The sequence below is a fragment of the Saccostrea cucullata genome, unplaced genomic scaffold (assembly GCF_032062105.1).
Source record: "Saccostrea cucullata isolate Sc308-1 unplaced genomic scaffold, CSIRO_AGI_Scuc_v1 ctg2203, whole genome shotgun sequence".
Lineage (NCBI taxonomy): Eukaryota > Metazoa > Mollusca > Bivalvia > Ostreida > Ostreidae > Saccostrea > Saccostrea cuccullata.
In genome coordinates, this window is record NW_026936683.1 from 40,222 (window position 1) to 67,500 (window position 27,279).

Here is a 27,279-nt window from a genome sequence, read left to right on the forward strand (position 1 = left end):
TACAGTTTACATAAATTTAAAAACTAAAATATCTGTATTATAAGGTTAGCGTTTTATTAGGAAAACGTATTATAAAAATAACGTATTGTAATATCAACGTGTTATAAGGTTGGCGTATTTTAAGTTTAACAAATTACAATGTTGGCGTATTATAAGGATAGCATATTATGACATAGTTATAATAATAACGTGTTATTAAGTTAACGTATAACAAGGTAACGTATTATTACAAAGTTATAAGAAATACATGTTATTAAGTTTACGTTTTACATAATTTTAATACTTACACTTCTATCCTGTTGGAGACCGAAGAAATTCATATCTGAAAAAAATATACATTTATATGAATACTATATTCCATCTTGTACAGGCCTGGATACCATCGGTACAACTCAAACAGAACCATCAAAATGGCCAGGTGAAAACAAACTTGGAACTATCGTACAAAAAATTGCTGCCAAATATACTAGAAAACTCAGGAGCGCCTCCGTACCTAGGAAAGGCTCACAAAACGAGGCTAGTCAAAAGAAACTCGACACTTTTATCCGAGATTTGAAAAAAATAAAAAGAAAAATGAAGATGACTCTGCTGCAAAATAATGTGAATTAACAATTTCCACGATCACATGAATAAAAACTCTTTATCATTCCTCTCCTTAAATGTGAGAGGTCTAAATACCTATAAAAAAGAGAGTAACGCTTTTTGAGTGGTTGAAAGATTCAGATTTCGATATAATTATCTTACAAGAAACCCATTTTGATAAAGAACATGAATTTTTATACAATTCTAGATGGTTTGGAGACAAACTTAATTGTTTTTCCGACTCTGTTAACAGTAGGGGTGTTTCGCTTCTTTTTAAGCAAAACCTTTCTGTTGAAATATTAAATTATCAACAGTCTCTTGATGGAAGAAGATTATTAGTTAACTTAAAATATAATGAAAAAAATATTACAATTGTGAATGTCTATGCACCCAACGCTGAACACTCTAGAATTGCTTTTTTAAAAAGATTATCATTTTGGGTTAGTCAACATGCTATGAATGTAGAAGGGCTTGTTGTCTGTGGTGACTTTAATTTTCAATTAGACTATAATCAAAAGGATAAAAGTGCTAAGAATTTAAGAATTTTTTTGAAATACTTTGATCTAAATGATTGCTGGCTTTCCAGTGGAAAAACAATAATAAATGGTTTAACGTGGTGTGATGGAGAGAACATTCCTAAAAGTAGAATAGATTATGTTTTTATGCATGATAATATGTTTTTCCCACTTTGTGATATTACTGTACGTAGAGCACCCAGTGTTGAAGGGACACGTATGAGCGAACATTTAGGATTAGGTTTTGATCTCAATACTTCTGAAATTTTACGAGGAAGTGGTTATTGGAAGCTAAATAACTCATTACTAGACGACGACAATTTTTGAAAAACTAAGAAAACATATAAATGATAAAAAAGAAGAATTAAAGCAATTGAACGATCCTAAAGTTAGATGGGAACGAATGAAAATATCAATAAAAGACTTCTGCATATCTTTTTCAAAAAATAAAGCTAATAATAAAAAAAAGCGAATCAATTTTATAGAAACCCAATTAAAACTAATCGATTTAAAACATTATACTGAAATAAATATGAGATACAAACGACAGCTTGAAGAAGAAAGAGATAATTATTATGCCCAGAAATGTAATGGAGCTTATGTACGATCTAGAGCTTTGTGAATAGAAAAAGGGGAGAAAAGTAATTCTTATTTTTTAAGTCTCGAAAAAAAGTAGCAAATAAATAATACAATAACTAAAATAAAGGATGAAAATGAGACTGTCGTTTATGACAATGATAATATTATGAAAAGCTTGTTTACTTTTTATAGCTCATTGTACAGTAGTAAAAATATTTCTGATAATGAAGTTGAAAACTATTTTAAGAATGTTAACTGCGAAAAGGTCACAAAGGTCGAGAAAGAGTTATGCGACATGTTACCTACAGAATTAGAATGTTAAGAAGCTGTTCTTAAAATGAAAAATAACAAATCCCCTGGACAAGATGGCCTAACGGTAGAATTCTATAAAAGATTTTGGCATGATATAAAGGAAATATTTTTTCCCTCTTTACTTAAAAGTATTGATGATGGTATTTTGCCATATTCGCAAGGAAACGCTGTGATATTCCTGATATATAAAAAAGGAGAGAAAGAAAATCTAAAGAATTATAGACCAATTAGTCTTACAAACGTTGATTATAAAATTTTTGCTCACGTTTTAGCTAATCGTTTGCAAAAAATTGCTCTTAGAATAATTAGTAGTGAACAGAGTGCTTATATTAAAGGTAGATACATTAGAGAGAACGCAAGAATAATATTAGACATATTTGAATATTGTACAAATAATGATATTGATGGTATTTTGCTCTTTCTCGATTTAAAAAAAAAACTTTTGATTCTGTTGAATATAACTTCATGTACAAAACTCTAGAAAAATTTAATTTTGGAGAAAACTTTATCATGATGATAAAGACATTATACTTCAAACCAACTTTCAAAAATAAAAATAATGGCTGGATGTCAAAATCATATACATATATAATACGTGGAGTTAGCAAAGTCGCAGGCCCGAAATTGAATTTGGACAAAACAGAATGTTTATTAACAGGAAAATTTATTGAAAGGTATTTAAATGAAAATCATATTTTTGGTGTAAAAATTGCTAAAAATCATGTAAAATCATTAGGTATATATCTCGGTCATGATAAGGATTTTTGTTATGATATGAACTGGACAAATAAATTGGAGAAACTTGAAAGAATACCGAGTGTTTGGAGAAGGCGAAACTTAACAATCTTCGGAAAATGTACTATAATTAATACACTAGCATTATCTAAATTGGTATATAATGCTTTTATTTTGTCAAATCCCAAAAAAGAATTCTTTAAAAAAGTATCAAAACTTGTATTTAATTTTATATGGAAGAAAAAAGATAGAATAAAAAGAAATACGCTAATTGGTAAAATTGACCAAGGTGGAATAGGTATTGTTGATACAGAGAGTTAATCTACTGCAGTAAAAGCCTCTTGGATAAAACGATTATTAAATAAAGAAAATATAATATGTAAGATGTTGAACAATATTCTTAATCTTAAAAACCTATCAGTTAATGATATTGTTAAAACAAGTGTATATAACTTTGAAAATACTGCTTTTTTTAAGATGATAAGAATACCACTTTTTATGGTGAGGTCATTTCTGCTTTTAATAAATGTAAAAAAGTTAAACAAATTTGTACTTTAAAGAGATAACAATTTTTATCGGAATTCATTTGGAACAATAATTTGTTTCAGTATGATTCTAAACCTCTTTGTTTTGAAAACTGGATAAAAAGTAATATTCTATATATCAAAGATCTTTTTGATAAGGATGGAAACCTTTTTAATATTGAACACTCTTACAACATACTTTTTATGAATAATAATTTAAATGTGGGTCAATTACTGCTGCAGTAAATCGGTTTTGTAATTATTATTTTTGAAAATAAATATTCATATATGATTATATCAATTGTATTCTTATATAAATATAAAAAATGCAAATTACTTTTTAATGAATGTTTACAAACTTTGATTGAAATAATTTAGTATCATAAAAACCAAGAATAGATCTAAAATAACAACACAAACTTTAGTTTTTTTTTTTTACAATTTGAAAACTGGAGGTTGACAGGTTAAAAAGACAGTTTTTTTTTTTTATAATTCATTGTATATTTATTTAGTTATATTACAAGTATATATACATGTACATGTACATTGAATGCCTAAAAATAATTTCCATTCTCTTTTTTGTTGATAACAGTTAGATGTATACATCTCCATTTGACAATCCAAACCTATGACGACAACAGGTCAACAGAATTACTAAATTTTAATACCTGTCTAACCTGTCAACCCGTCGACCTGTCTTCGACCTGTCTACCTGTCGACCTGTCAACCCGTCGACCTGTCTACATACCTGTCAACCTGTCAACCCGTCGAAATGAAAACATTTGACAATCCAAACCTTAAGTATATGTATGAAAAAAATGTAGTAACTGAATTCAATTATAAATTGGTTGACTGAATTGCATATTGCAAAAATATATATAATAATCTAAATGTAAGTAAATGGAACAAGGATGTAGAACCTTATTGTGAATATTGTATGGTTGTTGAAGACAATGAACATCTCTTGTACAAGTGTAAACTCTGTAAAAATATATGGAAAAAAATTAGTTTATTTTTGGGTTTTGATGTCACATGGAAAATACTTGTACTAGGTTTTTATAACGAAATCAATTGAAAAACAACGAGATTGAACAATTTATTGTCATTTATATGTTTTAACATCTATAAAATTATAAAATGAAATGTAGATTTGAAAAAGAAAATATGTATACAGAAATTCTTCGAAATAAGATAAAAAATTGTCTCTGTCTACAAAACGCAATTCTTAGGAAGGCACATGTAATTAATGATAATTTATATCTAGAGATAGGCAATTTTTTGTGATTTTGAGGTTCAAATAGATATGCAATGTGTGTATTAAGTTTTTGTGTACAATGAATTCTTTATGTACCATATTTTAATAAAAGAGAAAAAAAATATATTCCATCTTGTAACATGTAAATTTGAAAATGACGGTTCAATTTAAAATGGCAAGATCCATTAGGAATCTCTGAAAGCATAGGTAAGATCAGGTGATTTCAACGAGAAAAAACAGCTTGTCGACTGAATGAAAACCTTTACAATTCTTATTGAAGAAAATAGAAAAAAAACGTTAACAACTCTGATTGATAATAGTACAAACATACATGATTCATTAGATAAATGATTTTCCCCCATGGTTTCTTTCTTATAAAGATTGTACTCAAGGTAGCGCTCAAAATCTGGCACAACTCCTTCGAAAGCAACAAAATAAATTCTCAAAGTCCAATAATAAATTACCGTTTACCTAATTTCTATATATAACCTCACCTTCAATGAACTGAGTTAATGCCCTTTCTTTTTCTGCTGATTCCAGGGTGACTAGCCCCGCCCCCTGGCGCGAACATTCATGCACTGTGTCGTACATTCCTACTGGCTGAACTTGGAAAGAAAAGCACCAGTTCTGCACCTGCGCAAAGCCATCTCGACAAAATCCCAAAGGTTTATCTAGACAATGAATTAAAAATATATTTTAAAGTTTAAACAGTATTTTCATCTTAATGCTAATTATTCACGGGACTTTTTCTCTTTTAATATGATATTGTTATTTATCTGTCGATGTATTCATAACTCTTATAACGTGTTCAACTCAGTTATTTTCCTCTTAAATTACAGTGCACATCGAAATCAATATGTGTCGATCTGGTTTATGGCTTAAGTTTCACAATTATTTAAAATAAAAATACATATACATAGAAAATGCACGCCGGGAAACATTTTACTGGAATGGCCGTATTTTCAGAAACATTAGACGATCCTTTACAAGCCTAGTCCGGGCAAACAAAGATGCTACACGTTCAGAACGTGTTGCTAAAATTCGAAAATTTATTCAATAAGAACTTTTATTATATTCCAGGATGACCCAAGATTGTTTAATCTATCATTGCTTGGAATTCCAAGTGTGAATTTTGATCGTGAAATGTGCATGCCGTACGTGTAGAAGCAAAGGGGGAATCAACATACCAAATTTTTAAATATCAGAAAAAGTCGTAGAATCTTGATTAAAATTGATTTAAAATTTATTTAATATTACCTGTAAACACAATAAAAACTAAAAGTGGTAATAGCAACATTGTCCCATTTCAAATCGCTAAGTCAAATGAATGATATGGAGATAATAAATAGTATTCAAGATCAAACGTCCATAAAAAATACAAAATAGGAACTGAGCAAACACGGGCCTTCAAAATATCAGAGGTGGATCAGGTGTCATGGAAGTGTAAGCATCCCCTGCTCACCGGTCATCTGTGCTCCTTGTAATGATCGGAAAATGGAAAAATCAGTCAATAATTCAGTGTATAAATAATTGACTAACAATAAGTGTGAAAAATGTCAATCAGCATTTGACTCAAAGATAAATTGTATTTGCTTACAATGTCATTGTATCGATCCTAAGTCTGTCTTATCATCATAAATCATAAAAACAGTTATTCTTTAAGAATGTGAGTGAAATTTGGATCTGTCAAATTGTAGTGGAATTTTTTCCTCATTTGAAAACTTTACATAACTTTATTACTGATAGCACAACACATCTTGTTAAAATAAAATGTCACATATAAAATTCGAAAAGCGATAGAGAGGAAGAGAAGAGAAAGATGCTTTCAAATTCTATTTACCCAGTGGAATCTCGCTTTTGATCGTAGATTTCTTTCTATTATTATATGCTCTATGACTATGAAAACATGCCGTGGAGGATGACAGACACAGTTGCATATAGATCTAAAGATGTAAACAAAACATATTGATATAAAGATATATATATTTTTTTTCAAAATATTACGATATATTCAAAACTTATTCAGATTTTAGAAATGCAAAAATCGCATTGTGGAGCAACATAGATTTGTTGGACCTGAAGGTGAAAATGTTGCCCGAGGCCGCAGGCCAAGGGCAACATTTTCACCTTCAGGTCCAACAAATCATATGTTGCCCGAATCCCAGTCTATAACTGTTTTGTTATACCCTTCACTGGTCAAAATTTATTAATTAGTTATAGAAAATTCACTAAATAATAAAATCTGTAGTATATATCTATTGTATCACAAAAATTTCAAAACATCTTGTTAAATGCTAGCAAAAATGATTAAAACAACCTAGAAATTCAAATTAATAATAAACTTTTGTTGGACTTTTTATTAGTAATAAATATATAGAATGATATTTATAAGGGTATAACAAACCAAATTATGGCTTAACAAATTGCCTTGTTGAAAAGAAATCAACTTGAGAAGATTGATAGTCCTTATTGAAAACGACAAAAACGATGACGTTTTAGAACGTCACGGAGCAGCAGATAACGTTGTAATTTTGTGATTTACTCAGGAAAATTCCTGAATAAACCCTAAAAATGTTGGAGGAATCAAGAAAATATTTCATAAGCGAGTAGTGCCTGTGTGTACAAAAAGTACAGGCAGTATTTGACTGACAGAGACTGTATCGGACGAGGATTATCTGTGAAGATACGGTTTAACTGTAAAATCTTAACAAAAACTTTAAAAAGTTGGAACGTCAAGGAAAGACATAGGCGCTTCAGAGCTGCCTATCCAGTGAAAGCAAAGTTAAGTAACAAAAGAAATTAAAACCTTAACAAAGGAAATTATTCAACGAGAGCAATTCTTAAAAAAATAAATGTCAAGTATTAGAAAAAGAATTTAAGGAAGGGACATTGGATTATACTTTATGAAATGTATAGGGATAGTATTTTTTTAAAAATTCTTGACGCTATGTTTTGACGTTACATTACCGTTAAGTGTGCTCCGCCGGTACAAAACATGTTGATTTTAAATTGAATTTAATTGATTTCTGTTAAATCGAATGGAATAAAACTTCAAACATCAACAAAACAAATATTTATACATATCATAATGTGCTTATTTTAAATTTCTGGTGAGTAGTATAACGAAGATTGACATCGTCCACGAACTTTTCGAACAACCCTCGTATATGGGCAGCGGAAAGGGCAAAAATTAACATAATGAGAAAACAAACAAGTATCTTAATTTCAATGAGCATAAAAACTTAACAAATGATATACAATGCATAATTGTTTTGTTTCAGTTAACAAAATGCCTCAAAGGTTAATAATTTATTCAGAATTCAAGGGTCTGGAGCAAACTTCATACATTCGCAAGTGAGTTAAGGCTACATATGGAGTTTTCTATGCAAAATAATTAAATAAGGCCCATTTTTGCTATACATACCGCAAAGAAAATGTTAAGATTTGTTTTCTAATACATTCTTGGTACCCACGATATGCTACTGCCAGTACACATTATGACGTCATATTATGACGTCATCGACCTTTACTACACAAGTTTATAAGAAACATCAACAAAATCGCTTCGGCGCAAGGGCATACCTTATTTTATTTTACAGAAACAAGGTATAAAGAAAAGCAGAATATTCCAAAGATTTAAGATATTACTGCACAAATGTCGACACTGCAATTGTTTAGTTACTATTTTAACAGTTTTAAGTTGAAACAGGATAAAAATGTACAGTCCAGTGTAAGTTTAGTAAAATGTTTATCGATCGATGAAGAGGATAGGATTTGTGCAGCAATTTTATTAATTTTAAGAATATTTTCTTTAATATTATACTTTATCTATTTCAAATTAAATAGGATATGCCCTTGAGCCGACGTCGTTTTGTTGATGTGTTTTATTACCTTAAATGGGAAAGAACGATGACGTCATAATATGACGTCATAATGTGCACTTGCAATAATATACTGTGGGTGCTAAGTATGCATAAGAAAATCAATTTAAACTTTCTCTGTACATAAAATATACAATTTATGCATTTTTATTAGCTTATTTGCATAGAAAACCCATATACAACCTTAACTCACTTGCGTTCTCTTGTGAGACATCCTGTGAAAGCTACACAAAATAAAAATACAAAATAATTCATGTAGGTATAGGTTTACAACTTCAGGTAATATTAATCAAAAAATTCCAAGAAACTTATGTAGATTCATCGGTAAACACTATTAATTCTGACATTCAAAACTTATATTTGAGATTCTACTGTAAATTCTTATACACTATCAGCAACACATTATCAACTTTTCCTACTCAAATATCATACAAAATTTCGTAAAATTTAACTTTAAACTGACTTTCTAACAGCTTGTGGATTTTAAATCTAAAAATAGCATCGCATGCGAGTTGCAAGTACAGCATAAACAAAAATACTTATGACATGCACAATAAAGTGATTGCATAGTAAAATACAAACAAAATAATCTAATATTCAGACAGTTTCAATTATAAACTTACATGGTTGCTGCTATATATGACTAGAAGTTTAGTACATATCAAATGTGTGTGCATCAACCTCGTGCAGACTGCAGGAAATGCCGTTATACAAAAGAAAACCAAACTAAATAAAGACGGACATAAAATTTCCGGATTGATCGGGTGTGGTAACATTACAATAATCAACAAACCTTTTCGCAGGACAAATATTCATTAAAACAAAATCAACGACCACGTACGTAACAAACATATATAAATGCAAAACCAACGATCATCTTTGCAGTACAAACGTACATAAAAACACGACAAACGAAAAAAACTTAACAAACGTGCAAGCGGTAAATCTAGTCTTCCCGGCTCCCGACGGTCCCGGTTTTGTTTGTTTGTTGCTGTCTTCTTTTTTGCGATTTTTTTAATGTAATTTGTATGCTGAAAAATTCCCCTCACATTTTTTTTCGTATAGAACCTCGGATCCCCCTTTAATTTTTTCCTTTCTTGATGTTAATTTATCTAAAAAATTTCAATTTCAAATGAAAGAAAAGAATTTACATAATTCTTAAAATATTATAAGAACCTATTAAAATATAACTTTTCATTACAGTGACATATCATATGACAGGCACGTAACAACATTTCCCAATTTTAAGAGTAAGGTCAAGAAAGGGTTATGAAGTACATGTATTAAAAACTTGAACCTAACCCCCCTCCCCCCCCCCCCCCCCCCCCACACACACACACCCTCACTCACAAACACGAAATAGGATTTTCGAGTTTAAGCCATTTCATTTTAATTTCCTTTTTGTTTTTGCTTGTCAAGTTTTGAAAATCATTTTTTCAGCTAGATTGAATTTTTTTCTCTGGTTATACCTTCCTTTGAAAAACGATGCTACATTAATGTATAACAATGCGTACTTTCATTTTTTATGGTTTTACTAAAGTAAAATGCTAAATTTAGCTATTTTTTTAATGAAATTTTGATAAAATTTTATTTGAAATCAGATCATTTTGATGTTATGAATTTTTAAAGAATTTAAATGTTCATTTTTTTATTAACACCACTTATTTTCACTGAAATACTAATTCCATCTCTTTGAGAGGAAATATCTTCTCAATATCAATATATTAAATATCCTTAAAGATACATGGACACATATTTGAAGTTAATTTCATTTCATCTTGAAGTTATTGAAACAGGATTGCCACTTTTCCCAAGTATTAAGAATAAAATCAAAATTTGTGAGAGTGCAAGGATGTGTCAAAGTTTTTTAAAGTTTTAATAACTTTGAGATGAAATAAGATTTTAATATATTTTTTGTGAAATGCTATTAAAATATATAAGTCGTAATATTATATAGAAAATATTTACTTCAAATCTGTGTCAATGCACCTTTACTATCGACGACCCCTAGCGTCTCGCTGTATCGATGTCCGTTTTTTCTTTTCATTTTTATAACGGAGTACTACATTTACCGCTTTTTGGAAGGTGATACTGCTGATTCAGTTATAAATACGCAAATTTGTTTACGTTTTTACATATTATTGAATTCATTTAAAGAGAAAATGTGCCTGAAAAGTTTGAAGAGTTTCTGTGCATCGACAAAAAATAAATTGCAAAAAAAAAAAAAAAAAAAACGGGACTGTCGGGAGCCGGGAAGACTAGATTTACCGCTTGTACGTTTGTTAAGATTTTTTCTTTTGTCGTGTTTTATGTACATTTGTACTGCAAAGATGATCGTTGATTTTGCATTCATATATGTTTGTTACGTACGTGGTCGTTGGTTTTGCTTTAATTTATATTTGTTCTGCGAAAAGGTCTGTTCATTATACATTGTATATCATTTGTTAAGTTTTTATGGTCATTGAAATTAAAATAATTGTTTGTTTTCTCATTATGGTTATTTTTGCCCTTTCCGCTACCCATAGATATAGGTATAAATATATAAACATACACATTTAGATCTAGAAATATTAACACACACATATAGATCTAAAGACATACACATACGCAGGTTGTTTAAGACCTCACAAAGGCAAATCAGTCTATGCTGAGCTTTTGGAAATCTCTTATGACGTCACGATGAAATTGTACAAATGAATCTCGGCAACTAAATAATAATTTCCGTCATACAGTCTTAAATATTATGGTTTCTCATAATTATTGTAAACAAAAATAAATGTGTAACTTCTCTCGTCATCGTAAAACAATTTGAATGTAAAGTCAACGTCAACTTGATCTCGCTGTACTGACAGATATGACGTCATAGGCTAGTTTGACACGAAGATTCTCTGTACTTGAGACGCATATCAAACTTTTATTGCAGCTTGAAAATATAAAAAATAAACATAATAATCCTGATTTGACTAAAATTCTATATTCTGAGTCCTATTATTGAATGTTTTAGTCACTATTTTACAGTTGTATTAAATTGATAACGAATACATGTAGGTCTCTTACATGCACGTTTATACATAAACATACAAGAAGCCTACAGGCAAAAACCCTCGAATACCTCAAAAGTTCAACGATATCCGCGTAACTATAAATGATGATATTTGATACACATGTAGCTAGTGTTCTTACTATTTTGAAAACTGCTGGGAGCAAGTTGTGTGCTGTTGGTTTTTCCGTAATTTTACATTATTTTAATGCGCATTGTGTGATTGCTTAAAGTTTTTCAAATGATTGCTAAATTTTATATATTTCCTGAGCATGGGGAAAATACCCAGAACTCTTTTCGGGTTAATGAATTGTCTTGAAAAAAGCACAATCAATTTCATTGTAAAAATTATTCGTATATTCTTGAACTTTTACGATCTTTGTATCCATACATATTTTGTTCTAATCTTAACCATGTCACGTGAAGTCTCTCTGGCCAAACACGGTTGAGATACCAAACGTCCATGTACATATGCATAAGTACAATAATCATTAAATCAAAACTCATGCTAATAAAAAAGATACAAACATTATAATAATTTTCTCGGAATATTATAAGGCATATGTCCTATGGACGACCTTAACTAGCTGCGTACATTTAGATCTAAAGATGCTAGTCTAAACGATTAAAAACTATACTGGAAGTTACGAAAAACACTTTTTACATTAAATCAACAAATGAAATTCAACTTAATCGGGTTACAGTCAACAATGGCACTGAAAGTTTTGCATTATCAGACATAAATAAAATATAACTATTAAACAAATATTTTACATCAATTACAGAGTTAGATGACAGAAATCAGGAGCTCCCAAATATAGCACTTGTCAAGATGTACGGGGATAATTTTTTGCATATAAAAATGCAAGAACAGGAAATCATTGATATGATTTCTCTTATTCCTACCGTTCAGGGTAGCTCTGTCGGTAGAGCGCCCGTTCCATGATCGGGAGGTCATGAGTTCGTAACTCGGCCGAGACTGACCTAGTCGTTAAAATGGGTAGCAACTGTTCCTTCGCCATGCAGTCAGGGCCATTGAGCAGTGAGGGATCTTTATCGTGCCAACGCCTGGCGTTGACACGGGGCCTCGGTTTTTAAGGTCTTATCCGAAGGACCAGTAACTTCAAAGTGCCGAAAGCATGGCAAAGGAACAGTTGCTACCCATTTTTTATCGACTTAGGTCAGTTGCGGCCGAGATTCGAACTCACGACCTCCCGATCACGGAGCGAGCACTCTATAGCTACCGACTCTGCTACCGTGAACGGTTTCTCTTACTATTGAACAAAACTACTGAACTTTTCAAGACTATTCAAATTTTCTTAAATGGATATGGCCGTTTTTCAAAATAAGACTGCTTATTTCTCTTACCATCTCATATTATATTTGTACATTTAAAGATTGTTTTCTCTCTCCATTACTACGATGTATACAAAGTATGTAGTAGACCATATGTAAATTATAGGTGTTTTTGACAATTTTACAAAGTGTTGCATTAGGAGGGGACTACATTATGTATATAGGTCACTGAACTTGTGTCTGATCCTTTTGACTTTGTCAATAAAATATGTTCATTTCATTTCATTTCATTTCAGACCTAAAGATATATACATACACATACAGATCTAATGATATAAACATATACACATATTAATTTCTTTAAGGAATGAAGCTTATTTCAAGTTTTGTTATATGAATCATATGACATAACTTTAGGCAATTTACGCATTATACGACAAACTATTAACAAACATTTAATGATAAAAAGAGAACATTAGCAGTTGAATTTAAATGAATACTTTCGCAAAGTAGCAATGTTATGGCTTCACAAATGTGTGGGTCTAATTTGTACACGAAATGTTAACTGTGACGCACAAAAATAGCAATCTTCAGAATATCAGAAACACATTTTAAGGCTTCTATCTCTAAACAGCACTTAGACAATTTCGTATAGTTTTATAACTTTAAGACCTCAATAAGCTATTTTAAAAGAGGTCTTTTGTGCGCTGTTTTTTTTTTTTTAAATATTGTTCTAAAACTGCTACACATTAATTGGATATGCGTAGAGAAAATAGACATGAATTGAAAGAAAAGTGAATCAAAGTTATTACTCACGATCAAGTAAATACAGAGGTATCGCATCTTGTCCTTTAGCTTCAGAACAGTTGATGAACAGCATCCCTCCAAATATCTACTTATATTTCCCATAGCTCTAAAAGGTGAATGCTATACAATCTCAACACGTTTTAAATTCTCTTTATTTTAAGTATTTAAAAATGGATTGCACGTTTTGTCAATACATAATCTCAAGTTTCCATTGTAAACCATCTGTTTCTTAGTATTTGCTCAAAATATCTTACAAAAAAGTAATCGAAAAATGAAGTCCCTGAGACAAATGCAACTGAATAAATTCGACCTGAATTCTCTGAATTTGAAGATTGTTTTTATAGAATGATTCACCCATTTTAATTGCTTTTCCTGCAGTCCTTCGGGAGATATTTGAAAACAATCTGTCTTTTAAGTTGCAGGCACATTTCCTATTTGCATGATCAGAGAAATTTTACAGAAACGCTACATTTGACTTGACATTTTCCTTTCCATCATGCATAATACTCCGTCATGATAAGATTATTCTTTCTTTTGAATTCGGACCAAGTTGCAATATAAATTTTACATACGATAAATTTGCGTTTTTTCTGCATTCATTTTTTTGTATTTTTAAGTTGCTTTTGGTAAAATCTTCAATTAGGAAGGCACAACCTACAGATCAAAACAGAAAGTCTTAATTTTATTTAATATAAGATTTCAAGATATCATCAAAATCAACAGCTTAAAAAAATGATACACAACCAGTTCCCATGATAAATCAAAGTCCAGCCTTTTTGATAACATTGACATCTGCTTTTCAATAAAACTGGAACTCGTAAATTTACTTAACTTTACATTGATTATTTACAAAACAATTTTGTTAAAACAAACTCTCTGGTTGTACATACAAATACCCTCGACTGAAGTTGACATCTATAAGGTACTTGAGTTCTTATTGACAATATTGATGTCTTTTCTGAAGACTAGGTCTTCCAACAATCTGTTGGAATTCCCAGGGGTACCAATTGCCCTCCTTTGCGAGCAGATCTATTTTTATATTCATTTGTAGCAGAATTTTTCAAATATCTTATTTTTGAAAAGAAGGAAACACTTGCTGTGACCTTCCACTCTACATTTGGATATATGGACGACGTATTGTCAATTAACAATGGCAATTTCCGTTCTTATGTCGATACGATATATCTGGTGAGCTTGAAATAAAAGACATCACGAAGTCTGACACCTCTGTTTCATATTTAAATATTTACTTGAAAAAGACGTTAATGAAAACTCTAACAACCAAGCTGTGTGATAAATTTGATGGCAATAAATTTTCTATCGCTACCCCCCCCCACCCCCTGCAGCAATATTCCTTAATCAATGCATGCAGATTTTCTATATCTCATTTGATACGCAAGAGCATTGATGAATCAAGAATTTCAGCTGTCTCGTTTAAAGAAATATTTCCATCAGTCCAATGTTCAAGACAATGACCTTGTCGGCAAATACAATTTATCATTGAGTCAAGTGCTGACTGACGTTTTTCATACTTATTTTTAGACCATTATTTATAAACTGAACTGACGACGGAGTTTTCCGATATTTCATGATTATAACAAGGAGCACAAGGCGCTTGAAACCGGTCAATAGGGGATGCTTACTCTTCCTTGTCACCTGTTTCTAACGCTGATGTTTGGAAAGTTGTTGTTTGCTCTGCTCCTATTTTGTGATTTTTTTATTTTAATTTTTATTTTTATCTTGAATACTTTCAGTTATTTCTATATGTTTCATTCTTGCAATTAACATGGTGTAAATCACAATTTATTTGCCAAAATTTACATTATCGAAATGTCTGATCAGAAGTTTTGCTCTCTTTTACAAGTTTAATGATAAAGGTTTTAAAGCATAAATAATAATTCGAAATTGTTTGGCTCATAAGTACAGCTAGGTAAAGAAAATATTTACTAATAAGAGCTTATGCAGATTTGGGAGAAAGAATACTTTCTAAATGTTTTATCCCTTGAAGTCCTTGTTTGATCTGCGCCTATTTTGCATTGTTTTATAAACTTTGATATGCTGTTTGTTATCTTCAGATATTTCATTTTTCTTATTTAATTTTAAAAGTATATCCCTCTTACAAAGCCGCAGTAATGCATACTGACACAGAATTTCAGGCACAGCCCCTTTAAAATCCCTCAAGTTCAACGATATCTGCTTCATTGTAAATTATGAGTTTTTTAAACATGTGTACATGACAAAATATTCGTCACTTGTATTGGCATTCCATTGATTGTGATGTATCTCTAGTCTTTTTTCACTCGCACTTTTGATAGAAGAAGGATATGGAGAAAACGAATAGTATTCAACATCAAAGTCTATAAAACAATACAAAACAGGATCAGAACAGACATTGACCTCCGAAACATCGGAGATGGTATTAGATGCCAGGGAGGAGTAAGCACCCCTGCTGACCAGTAACATCCGCCGTGTGTTCCTTTGTCATGATCGGGAAATAACGGAAATAAATAATGGACTATTAATTACTATGGAAAAACGTCAGTCAGCATTTGACTCAATGACAAACCGTATTTGCTGACAAGGTCACTGTATCGACCATAGAACATACAAATTGATGACTTTAAAAGAGACTGCTGATATTCTTGTTTCATAAACTTGATTGTCAATAATTTACCTCGTTTCAGAAATTGTTCATACGTGTGCAATGCTCTTGCGTATCAAATCAACTGAGATATATTTACTCCGTATGCAGGTGATGAAGGTGTATTGCTACATGAGTTTGTGAAGTAGACGATAAAAAAGTTAAAAGTCATCACTTTTATCATTTAGCTTGGAAGTTAGATTACCATTTACGTCTTTTTCAAGTAAAATATCCAGGTATGAAACAGATGTTTCACTCTCTGTGGTATCTTTTACCCCAAGCTGTTCAGGAATGGAATTGACCATTGTTAATTGACAATACGTCGTAGATATATCTAAATATCGTGTTGAAGCCTACTGCTAAGTGTTTTCTTCTTTATACTCATAGGATGTTGCACAAATTCTGCTTCACAAGAATATAAAAATAGGTCTGGTAATAATGGAGCGCAATTGCTACCTATGGGAATTCAAATAGATTGTTTGGATACCTGGTCTCAAAAAAAAAACACATAGAAATTGTCAATCAGAAATTCAAGCATCTCTTTGATGTCAACTTCAGAGTACTTGTGTGTGCAATCAGAATGTGATTTAGAGAAACAATTTTGCAAACGACTACTGACCAGGTAAGTAAATTTACGAGTTCCATTTTTATTGAAAAAGCAGTTGTCAATGATATCAAAAAGCCTGAACTTTGATTTATCGTGGGGAATGGTAGTGTATAAATTAAAAAAGTCGAAAGTTTTGATAGCTGTTGATATTGATAAAATCTTGTGATTTCAAATTGTCCAAAAGTTCCAAAATTTTGGTTCACACCACTTCTTGAATATATTGTTGCACAGTACGCTTGAAGTTTTTCCTTCACTATTGTCAATATTTCAATGAGGAATAAGGAAAGCGGCTTGGTTGAATATTTACTGGAACCTGCAATGTATCTTCATTTGTAATGATGTTTTTGAAGTTTTGGAATCCAATATATATAGTTTAAATTTATTTTGGCTCTGTGGAATATTAAAAATATTTAAAACTGACATATGATTTTGAAGAATTGTTTCCTTAGAAAGGGAAGTATGAGTATAAGTAGGATTATGACTTGTAGAATTAAATCCTTCTAAAGTTCTTCTAAAATACAATTTATATAATGAGCCTTACAAATGAAGACAATGTTGTTACCTGCTTTGTCGGCTGGAACCAGTACGTACTAATCATGTAATCTATCTAATTCTTTTTTCACTTCGCAGTACTTTTAAGGCTTCCCGGAACTTAAAATGCATTTAAAACGTAACACTGCATTGCAAAGACGATTTTGAGTTTTATTTTTAAGTAATGTGCTTCAGTACGCCAAATTCATACAGAGAATCCTATAGGATATATATAAACATATTTGTTACGATGTCACATGACCTTGTTGATCACGTGAAGGTCATTTCTTCTTTTTTGAAATGTTTTACAAAAATCGCTTCAGTGCAGGTTATTAACACAATTATTATTATCTTTTTGTCACATAAATAAACTTGTTGCATCCTTGTGAAACCGAAATGTGCTTGGGAAAAGTTATACTGTTCTTTTTGAACAATTTATTTCATATTAACTTCAACTTTCCGACAAATCTGAGGGTATTTCCCGCTGAATATCGTCATCTGTTTTAAAACAAAGCCATCATACATTTTTCCCAAGCAGGATTCAGTTAGAGGGGAAACTCCTCTTTCATATTTCCACAAAAGGTATTAAATAAATCATCAATAACAACCTGCGCCAGGTTCTTTTATACACATATTATGAATTCTGCCTCTGTCCACGGGTATAAAAAGGGTAAATGTCAAACATATATTTTCGTACGTAGTTTGAACACGCTGACTCTTAAACAAGAGTAATAAAGAAAAGTTATCTAAATTATTCGGATGTATAAGACTTTTGAAAAAATGTTTAAATACGTTTATTTTAAACTAGCTTTCTGCAACTTTATATGCGGATTGAAATAAGGTGTAAAGTTTATGACACTCTCCCCATGGCCATTATTACAGCTCAAGTATGCAGTGACTTGACGTCATTTTCAACTATGTCGTCATACATTTGTAGTTCAGAGAAGTGCAGGCAGAGAGTACACTACAATATTCTCTGGGAAGACTTATCGTACCTGCGTTCTGGATTATTGAACACAGAATGATATATGGTTTTCATATTGCCACACAGTCATTTAATACGCGACTTAATCATGGATCTGATACATTTAATCAGTTTTGACAAGGTGTCAATGTCTCTTTTTTTCATATTTGGCCCATCGTCCGGCGTAATTTTAAGCAGAATCCATAATATTAATAAATTCCCGACGCCATTTGAAGGATCGGGGTTCCCTATATAAAGAACATTTAAAAATAAGTGATCTAAGGTCTTTATTATTATACTAAAATTATAGAATATTATTATAGAATTTAACTTTCAATAAAGATACTATAGAAATTACCTCACGATTTTTTGACTTCACTAAGTCATTTGTGTGTCAAATTTGAAAAAATTGTCAAATTTGACAAACAAATTGAACGAGAGGAGAGGATGACAATTTATTAAAATAATTATTTAGATATTTGCGTGAAGCATGATACAAAAGCAAACATGCAAGGAAAACTATGGTTGTTCGACGTGTAATCAGAAAAAAGCTGTAAAAATGAAAAAAGAATGAAAAAAAAAAATTATATTCCAATGAAAGTCAGATTGTTATGGGGACAGATAACCGTATATGTATAAATTATGTATGAAAGGACGCCGAAACTAACAATCCCCATTTGATTTGTCAGCCATCCAAAAGGAGGATAAAACTTATTATCTTAAGATGCATGCTTTCTGATGGTATGGTAACTATTGTATCTGTTGAAGGTAATATAAATAAACTAAAATACTTGGAAATAATTGATAATAATTTATGTCCATTAATTGCCAGACATTTTCCTTACGATAATACTCCCGTACATAGGACTCTCTCGTATTGAAAAACTACATCTCTGAAAATAGTATTAACTGCACAGATTGGCCAGCTCAGACTGCAGATTTAAAAGTTATTTAAAGAATTTGGTTAACGATCAAAAGAAAGTTAAAAGCCATGTCCACAACTATTGAAAGTCGTGATCAGCTGTTTGAGACAATAAGACACGTGAGGGAAAACATCCCCTTGGAATACGTCCACGGCTTCTACGCATCCATTACAGACCGGATTAAAGAAGTAATCAGTATGAAAGGAAATATTATGTAAGTGGTTTTAATTTTAAGTATAGATATCTCCGTCTGAAACTCATGTTGTGAACGTAAACAACGCGACACCATTTTGTAAATGACGAATACTTTTTTTTTAAATTGAGTGAGTGTACTTATTGTTCTGGCTATTGTAAGTGTTTGGAGCTGGTTTGTGCTTTAACTTATAACATAATTTACAATTTTATATGCATGAAGAAAGACAGAAAAGACTAAATTTTATATAATTCCCGGAGCTGAGGACTTTAATGTTTGGGAAATTGTTTTGAAGAAAACATGATAAATATCCGTATATCGTTGAAATTTACTATCTTTGTTTGTGCACATATTTTATATTTATTTTCAATTCTAAACATGTTGCGTTGCAACAGTTGATGTACGTAAAGGCACGTTAACCAAACTCTGTAAACCGTTAAAGGTAGCTCAATCGGTAGAGCGCTTGCTCCGTGATCGGGAGGTCGTGAGTTCGTTTCTCGGCCGCAACTGACCTAAGTCGATAAAAAAAATGGGTGGCAACTGTTCCTTCGCCATGCGCTAGGCACTTTGAAGTGAAAGTTGCGGGTTCTTCGGATAAGACCTTAAAAACCTAGGCCCCGCGCAACTAGGTTAAGGGCTACCCAAGGTAGATCAGTGTATGCAGAGCCTCGGGAATTATGACGTCACGGTGAAATTGTACAAATGAATATCGGCGAATAAATAATAATTTTCTTTTCTATATACTCTTACATACTTTGATTTCTCATGATAATTGTAAATAAAAATCAATGTGTAACTTATCTTGTCATTACAACACTATTCGAATGTAAAATCAAAGCCAACTTGATATCGCTGTACTAACAGATATGACGTCATAGGCTAGTTTTACACGCAGTTTCTCTGTACTTTAGACGCAGATATAGCTATTAGCTGAACTGAAAATATGAAAATTAAATCTAAATAAGCGTGATCTGACTAAAATTGATTCATATTTTTGATTGCATTTATCAAAAGTTCACAGTCTTATTTAATTGATAACTATTAGGTCTCTTATAAAGCCGCAGTCATGCACTGTTATACAAAAACGTACTACAATCACATGTACAACCCCTCCAAAATCTCAAAAGTTCAACGATATCCGCTTGATTGTAAATTATAATATTTTATACACATGTAGCTATTGTCCCTACTATTTTTAAAAGTACTGGGAGCAAGTTGTGTGTAGACGAGTTTTTCCGTTGTTTTACATTTATTCAATGCGTATAGTGTAAATGCACATAGTTTATCAAAAGTTGACTAAATTTTATATATTTCCAGGGCATGGAGAAGTTGCTCCCAGCACTTTTCGGGTTAAGAAATTTGTCTTAAAGAAAACACAATCAATTTCACAGTGAACAATCGTCCGTATATCGTTGAATTTTTACGATCTTTGTATCCGTACATATTTTTTCTAATTTTAAACATGTCACATGACAAACAGCTGATGTACGTGAAGTCGCGTTGGCCGAACTCGGTTGAGACCCCATACATACATATGCATTAGTATAGTTCCCATTAAATTAAAACTCATGCTAATAAAAAAAATATCAACATTATATTGATTTTTTCGGAATATTTTAAGGCTTATTTCCTATGGGCGGCCTTAACCTAGCTGCGATAGGCGTTGGCACGATAAAGATCCCTTACTGCTCAATGGCTCTGAGTGCCGAGTAAAAGTCAAAATTTGAAACCCTTCAACGGCATACGGTGACGTCTCCATATGAGTGAAAAATTTTCGAGAGGTACGTTAAACAATATACAATCAATCAATCAATCAAACTCTGTAATGACCTTATATGCGCGGATGCAAAAAAAAAGTACGATCTTTATTCGTCAGAACGAATGTCTTTGAACGTCCCTGACCTGGCTCTGAAGTACTCAGTACTTATCTCCCTAAATAGGATTTCTCTAGCTCAAGTTGATCAACAGTATATCTGCATTCATGTTAATATACAATTAAAGTTTATCATTGATGGAGTTAGACTATTTGACGATGGAGTTAGACAATTAGGAAATAGTCCTGTCCAAGTGAACCTAAATCTGCTTATTCCCGGAATGATACACTTTTTCAGTGTTTTATTATATCAACACAAACGTAGAATTTAGAGCATTCTATAAAGTCGAACACTGCATAATTGAAATTAAGTAATCTGCATAAAATGTTATTTCAAAATGTATACTGGAGACTTTTTCAACAGACATCTCATGTTTCATTAAAACTTGTTTTTATGTTGATATATACACAAGAACTCCCCAAATATAGGACTGTCAATTGCGCTATTATATCCAACAGTTATTCAAATTTGAAATTTGGATCTGCTATTTTTTTTTTTTTTATTTTGTATCTTATGCATATTTTTTTCTGTTTCAATATACATGCATGAACTCTTTAAATATAGGACTAGTTTTTATGTTGATATATATAAACAAGAACTTCCCTAATGTAGGACTGCCAATTGTGCTTTAATATCCAACAGTTATTCAAATTTGAATTTTGGATCTGCTATCTTTTTATTGAAGTTTGTCTCCATTGTATATATTTTTCTGTTTCATTATACATTTATGAACTCTATAGATATTAGACTGTCAATAATTCTATTATAACCAACAGTAAATCTCCATTTATAAATGTAAAATTTGGACTTCTATTTGTAGTGGAATGTTATCTCATTTGAAGAGTTTACATAGCTTTACTGACAGAACAACGTATTGTGTTGAAATAAAATGTCAAATTTAACTCTTGAAAAGCTAGAGTTCACTCATGTTTATAAACTAGGGAAAAAAAGATAGAGAGAACGAGATGAGGGAGGTGCTTTCAAATGATATTTACCTAGTGGATTCCCGCGAAGCATTGCCATGGAGAATGACAGAAACAGTTGCATATAGATTTAAAGATATAAACATATACATAGAGATCTAAAGATATAAACATACATATAGATCTAAAGATATAGACATACACACAAAGATTGAAAAATATAGATATACACATATAGATCTAAAGATATAAACACACACATATAGATCCAAAGATATAAACATACACATATAGACCTAAAGATATAAACATACACATATAAATCTAAAGATATAAACATACACACATAGATCTAAAGATATGAATATACACACAAAGATCTAATATAGACATACACATAGAGATCTAAAGATATAAACATACACATATAGATCTAAACATATAAACATATACATAGATCTAAAGATATAAACATACACACATAGATCTATACATATAAACATACGAGGGGTTATCAAAAAGTTCGTGGAATGAGGCTATAAAATTAGTACTATGATGTTTGAGTTTACAAAATTTATAAGGAACATAAAACAACAAAAAATAAAAAAAATACTAAAAATTTTAGCTTGATACGTTCATTATTTCCCAAATTATTATAAAATAAAATAAGACATGATAAGATCACCCGGAGCCGTCGCCGTTTAGTTTCATGACGTCCGAAAACGTCATTATATTTCAATATCCGCGTCTTCTACCTTGTACACTTATTTTGATGAGATTCCCTAGAGCTGAGTAAGTTATTCAATCCGTCTTGTTTATATGTCTTTTCAATATCAGGAACACCGGCTTTCAATGCGTATATTATTGCAAATGAATTTATACATTGGGAGAGATCCTCGATTGATTGTGCCAGCATATTTTGATTTTTGGAGTTCAATATGGCTAAAAAACATGATCAACGACTTTACTTGACGTGATTGATTTTTCAACCCTTGACTACAAATGGACATTAACTGTGCATCCCCTTTATCTCTGAAACTATTTTGGATTTAAAAACAAGTAATGTGGATGCAGATTATTTCTTCGTAGCTAGTTTAAACATTTCCTAGGTGTATACAAGTTTTTTCCAGGGGCAAAACTTTATAAATTGTTGGAAAAGAAACCCCTCCCCCCTTTTGACGTCATTTTCAAGGCAATACTAGTAATATTGTAAAATACTCCAACTTTTTTGACGTCATTTTCGATTTAGGCAATACTAGACTCATACATTTGAAATATTGGATACTCCATGTAAAATTTAATAAAAGTTGGTTTACAGTATTTGTTTGGATACTCCATGTAAAATTTACGATAAAATTTCATAGAACTTCCAGAATGAGGTAAAAAATTTAATATTTTATGAAAAAATAGTGTCATAACATATACCTGAACTTTCGGGATTTTTGGATGTCAAATGTTCATATCAAAATAGTTTTTCTTAGTTACACTTAAGTCGGAAAAAAACGTGGTTTTCGAAGTTGCACCGCATGGACCCACCATTGCTAACAAAAGCATTGCTAATTTTATTGAAAAATAAATATGATTTGTGATTTTTTCCATAGATAGAAAAGATTATGATAACTAAACATTTCAAAATTCATTGATTTTGCTAAAGCGGTTTAAATTTTATGGCGCTAGTCCACGAACTTTTTAATAGCTCCTCGTACACACCTAGATCCAAAGATATAGACATACACATATAGATCTAAAGATATAAACATACAAATATATATGATAAAACAAAACTTGGTGAAGTTTACGCTTTAGAAACCGCGAAGCAAAAGCTTAAATTGCCTTATGTTATATCGTGCAACATAGCTTGAAATAAGCTTCATTCCTTAGAATTTTATTTCAGTGTAGACAATAAGACAATTTATCCTTCGGAAAAGGGCTTAAAATTTTGCATATTTTAAAAGTAATGTTCAGCAAAGTAATAAGTACAGCTATTTATAAGATTCTGATTCATGATAGTAATAGGTGATAGATTTTTCAAAAACTATCATATTTACATTGAGATCTTACATTACATCAAAATAAATACTTAATCACAGTTTTTCTAAGAATTTCTATGAATTATATATTCTAAGCCTGTGATAAGTAGTGGTATATATGGTGCTCTACAACACACTTTATAATTAATAGTAAGATCCGCCCACTTTACTATATATTCTTACCAATTATGCTAATAAGATAAAAGGCTTTCTCTATATATTTATACCAAAGGCTTATGGAGACTCCACCCACTCGGAAGGCTTACTTTATGTATTTATACCAAAGGCTTATAGGAGACTCCGCCCTCTCGGAAGGCTTCGGAAGGCTTACTCTATATAGTTATACCAAAGCCTTCTGAGTGGGCGGACACTACTGTGAGCCTTTGGTATAATATATAGAGTAAGCCTTCCGAGTGGGCGGAGTCTCCATAAGTCTTTGGTATAAATATATAGAATAAGCCTTCCGAGCTTTCTCTATATATTTATAGCAGTTTCAGCCCACTCAGAAGGCTTACACAATATATTTATACCAAAGGAGTACAATAGTCTCAACCGTTTTTTTTTTCTTGCATCATATTGCTACATTTTATATATATATTGACTTCATCATTACTTACAAAGAATGATATTTCTTAGCAAATTTCCAAGATCAGTTAACTCCGTCGATCTTGATGATTATATGGATGTGAAATAAGAACAACAAAATAGCAGAATAAATGAAATTTATATTGCATATGGCTACACATTACACAAATAATAATAATCCAATTAAATGCACATTATTTTTTTAAGTCTGGAAGTGACCCACAGTACTTTCTTACTACGAAAAAAAATCGAAGTCAGTAGTTCAAGTTTTTATCACATGTATATTGTATAACCTGTACAAATGTTATATGGGAATATTGTATATACCTATGGGATGTAATGTCTCCGGTTCAAAATAAAATACAAACAATATCGAAAAAAGTTAGAACATCAACTCCTCATCCCAGTTCTCCTCGGAGGATATTTGGACTTCGTTATAATTAGGGAGAGAAGTGTCCCCTTTTTTCATATACACATTTTATCACAGTTATTTTTTTTCACATCTGGGACTAGCCCAAGAAAGTTTTCACCGCAAAAGGGTTCCAACTCCTCGTCCCAATTCTCTTCCGAGGATATAGGACAGTCCTTATAATTTGGTAGAGAGGTGTCCCCTTTTTTGGTACAGTTTTTATCCCGCTCCAACCACTCGTCGAAACGCCGCTTTTCCTCACAAAGCTCATAATGTCTACTACCATGTCCCCTTTTAATTTTATGTGTTTGATTATCACAAGATGTAAAGTTTTTCAAAACAGTTTTATTATTTTTTGCACACTTAATTAAATGGCGTGACATTCTCTCTTTCCTGATCACATGTGTCTGGTCGTACGGGCAAATTAATAATTCAAAAGCGATGCTTCTTTGGTAATAATCCATTTCCTTTTAATCAATAAACTATATATTAGCACAAACAGCAGAGACTTATTCCTAGACTTCTCGTTACGACTTTAGTGCTTAAAAGAATTTCGGAAAACTCCAAGGTTTAAAAATGTTTAATATTATATATACCAATGAGAATGTACTTTAATAGAATGTTTTTGTTTATTTTACTTTTTTTTACATTCACATCAACTTAAGTCAATGACCAATACAAGTACGGATGATAACATGTCAAGAACCGTACTGGATATAAACCTGAATCCGTCATAGGTATCTAATATCCTAAATCACCTTTCTTTTCAGATAAAGACCTCCCCCTTTATTTCTTATAATTAGAACAGCAGTGATTTAATCCTAGACTTTTAATTACCACTCTGTTGCTTATTGGAAGAATTTTGGAAATGTTACTACTACTATTGAAAATATTTATTTTTATATATTTTTACCAATGAAAACATATTTCATTTTTATACCTTCACATCAATTTTAGTCAATGACCATGTAAGGACAGAATACTTTGTCAAGAACCATAAGCTTATACATCTCTTTACATCAAATATCCTAATTAATCTTTTTTTAATCAGATAGTCAATACCTGGTCAAATGTTCTTAAACAATGACCTCTAAATTTTAATGCTTTTAAAATGAAATTTAAGAAATTTTGGAAAAACAAAATTAAAATGTTTACTTATATATTTTCAATAATGACAATGTCTTTTCAGTCAATGACCATTCAAGGCTAGAAAGGTTCTAATGCTTATAGGATGAAATTTAAGAACTTTTGGAAAAATAAAATTAAAATGTTTACTTATATATTTTCAATAATGACAATGTCTTTTCAGTCAATGACCATTCAAGGCCAGAAAGATTCTAATGCTTATAGGATGAAATTTAAGAAATTTTGGAAAAATAAAATTAAAATGTTTACTATATTTTCTATATTTTCAAGGACAGAAAGATTCTAATGCTTATAGGATGAAACTTTAGAAATTTTGGAAAAATAAAATTAAAATGTTTACTTATATATTTTCAATAATGACAATGTCTTATCAGTCAATGACCATTCAAGGACAGAAAGCATCATGTCCAGAACTGTGTTGGTTATAATACACATGTTAGATACACAAATACCCTTATTAGCCCTTTTTTTTATCAGATAGTCAATACCCGATCAAACGTTCTTACACAAAGACCTCCTTCAAATATTTTTTCTCCAAGTATTTTTTTTTTTCAGAAAGAATGTCTATATTATTTTAGCATTCTTTCATTTAGTGGAAACAGTATATGAACACCCTCATTATTAATTTAAAAAATACAGAATACATGTATATCATTTAAACATTTATTCCAAATCAAATCTTGTTGACATACCATGTCAGTTAAAAAAATCAATAAAATGAATAAAAATCACAGTATATACACAATATTAAAATATGATTGAGGTATTTTGGCACATTTCTTTGTAAAAAGAGTAAATGAAAATAATATAAATCACAGAATATTTAAATTGTATGTAAAAGGAAAATTGTAACAGCTGATAAAAAATCACCTATAATCAATAATGTACATTAAATGATTGTATATTAGATAAAAGTTAAGTTTGAAC

At 31.0% G+C, this 27,279-nt stretch overlaps 1 protein-coding gene across 1 annotated transcript in view; it reads right to left on the minus strand.

Moving 5' to 3' along the window:
- LOC134246259 (uncharacterized) overlaps positions 1 to 27,279 on the minus strand; it is a 38,904-nt gene that overhangs the window by 9,222 nt on the left and 2,403 nt on the right. Inside the window, exons 3-4 of the mRNA XM_062728593.1 lie at positions 4,997 to 5,173; positions 288 to 322 (exon numbers count right to left, since the gene is read on the minus strand). Of these exons, the coding sequence (XP_062584577.1) occupies positions 288 to 322; positions 4,997 to 5,173 (212 nt within the window). The remainder of the gene's footprint in view (positions 1 to 287; positions 323 to 4,996; positions 5,174 to 27,279) is intronic.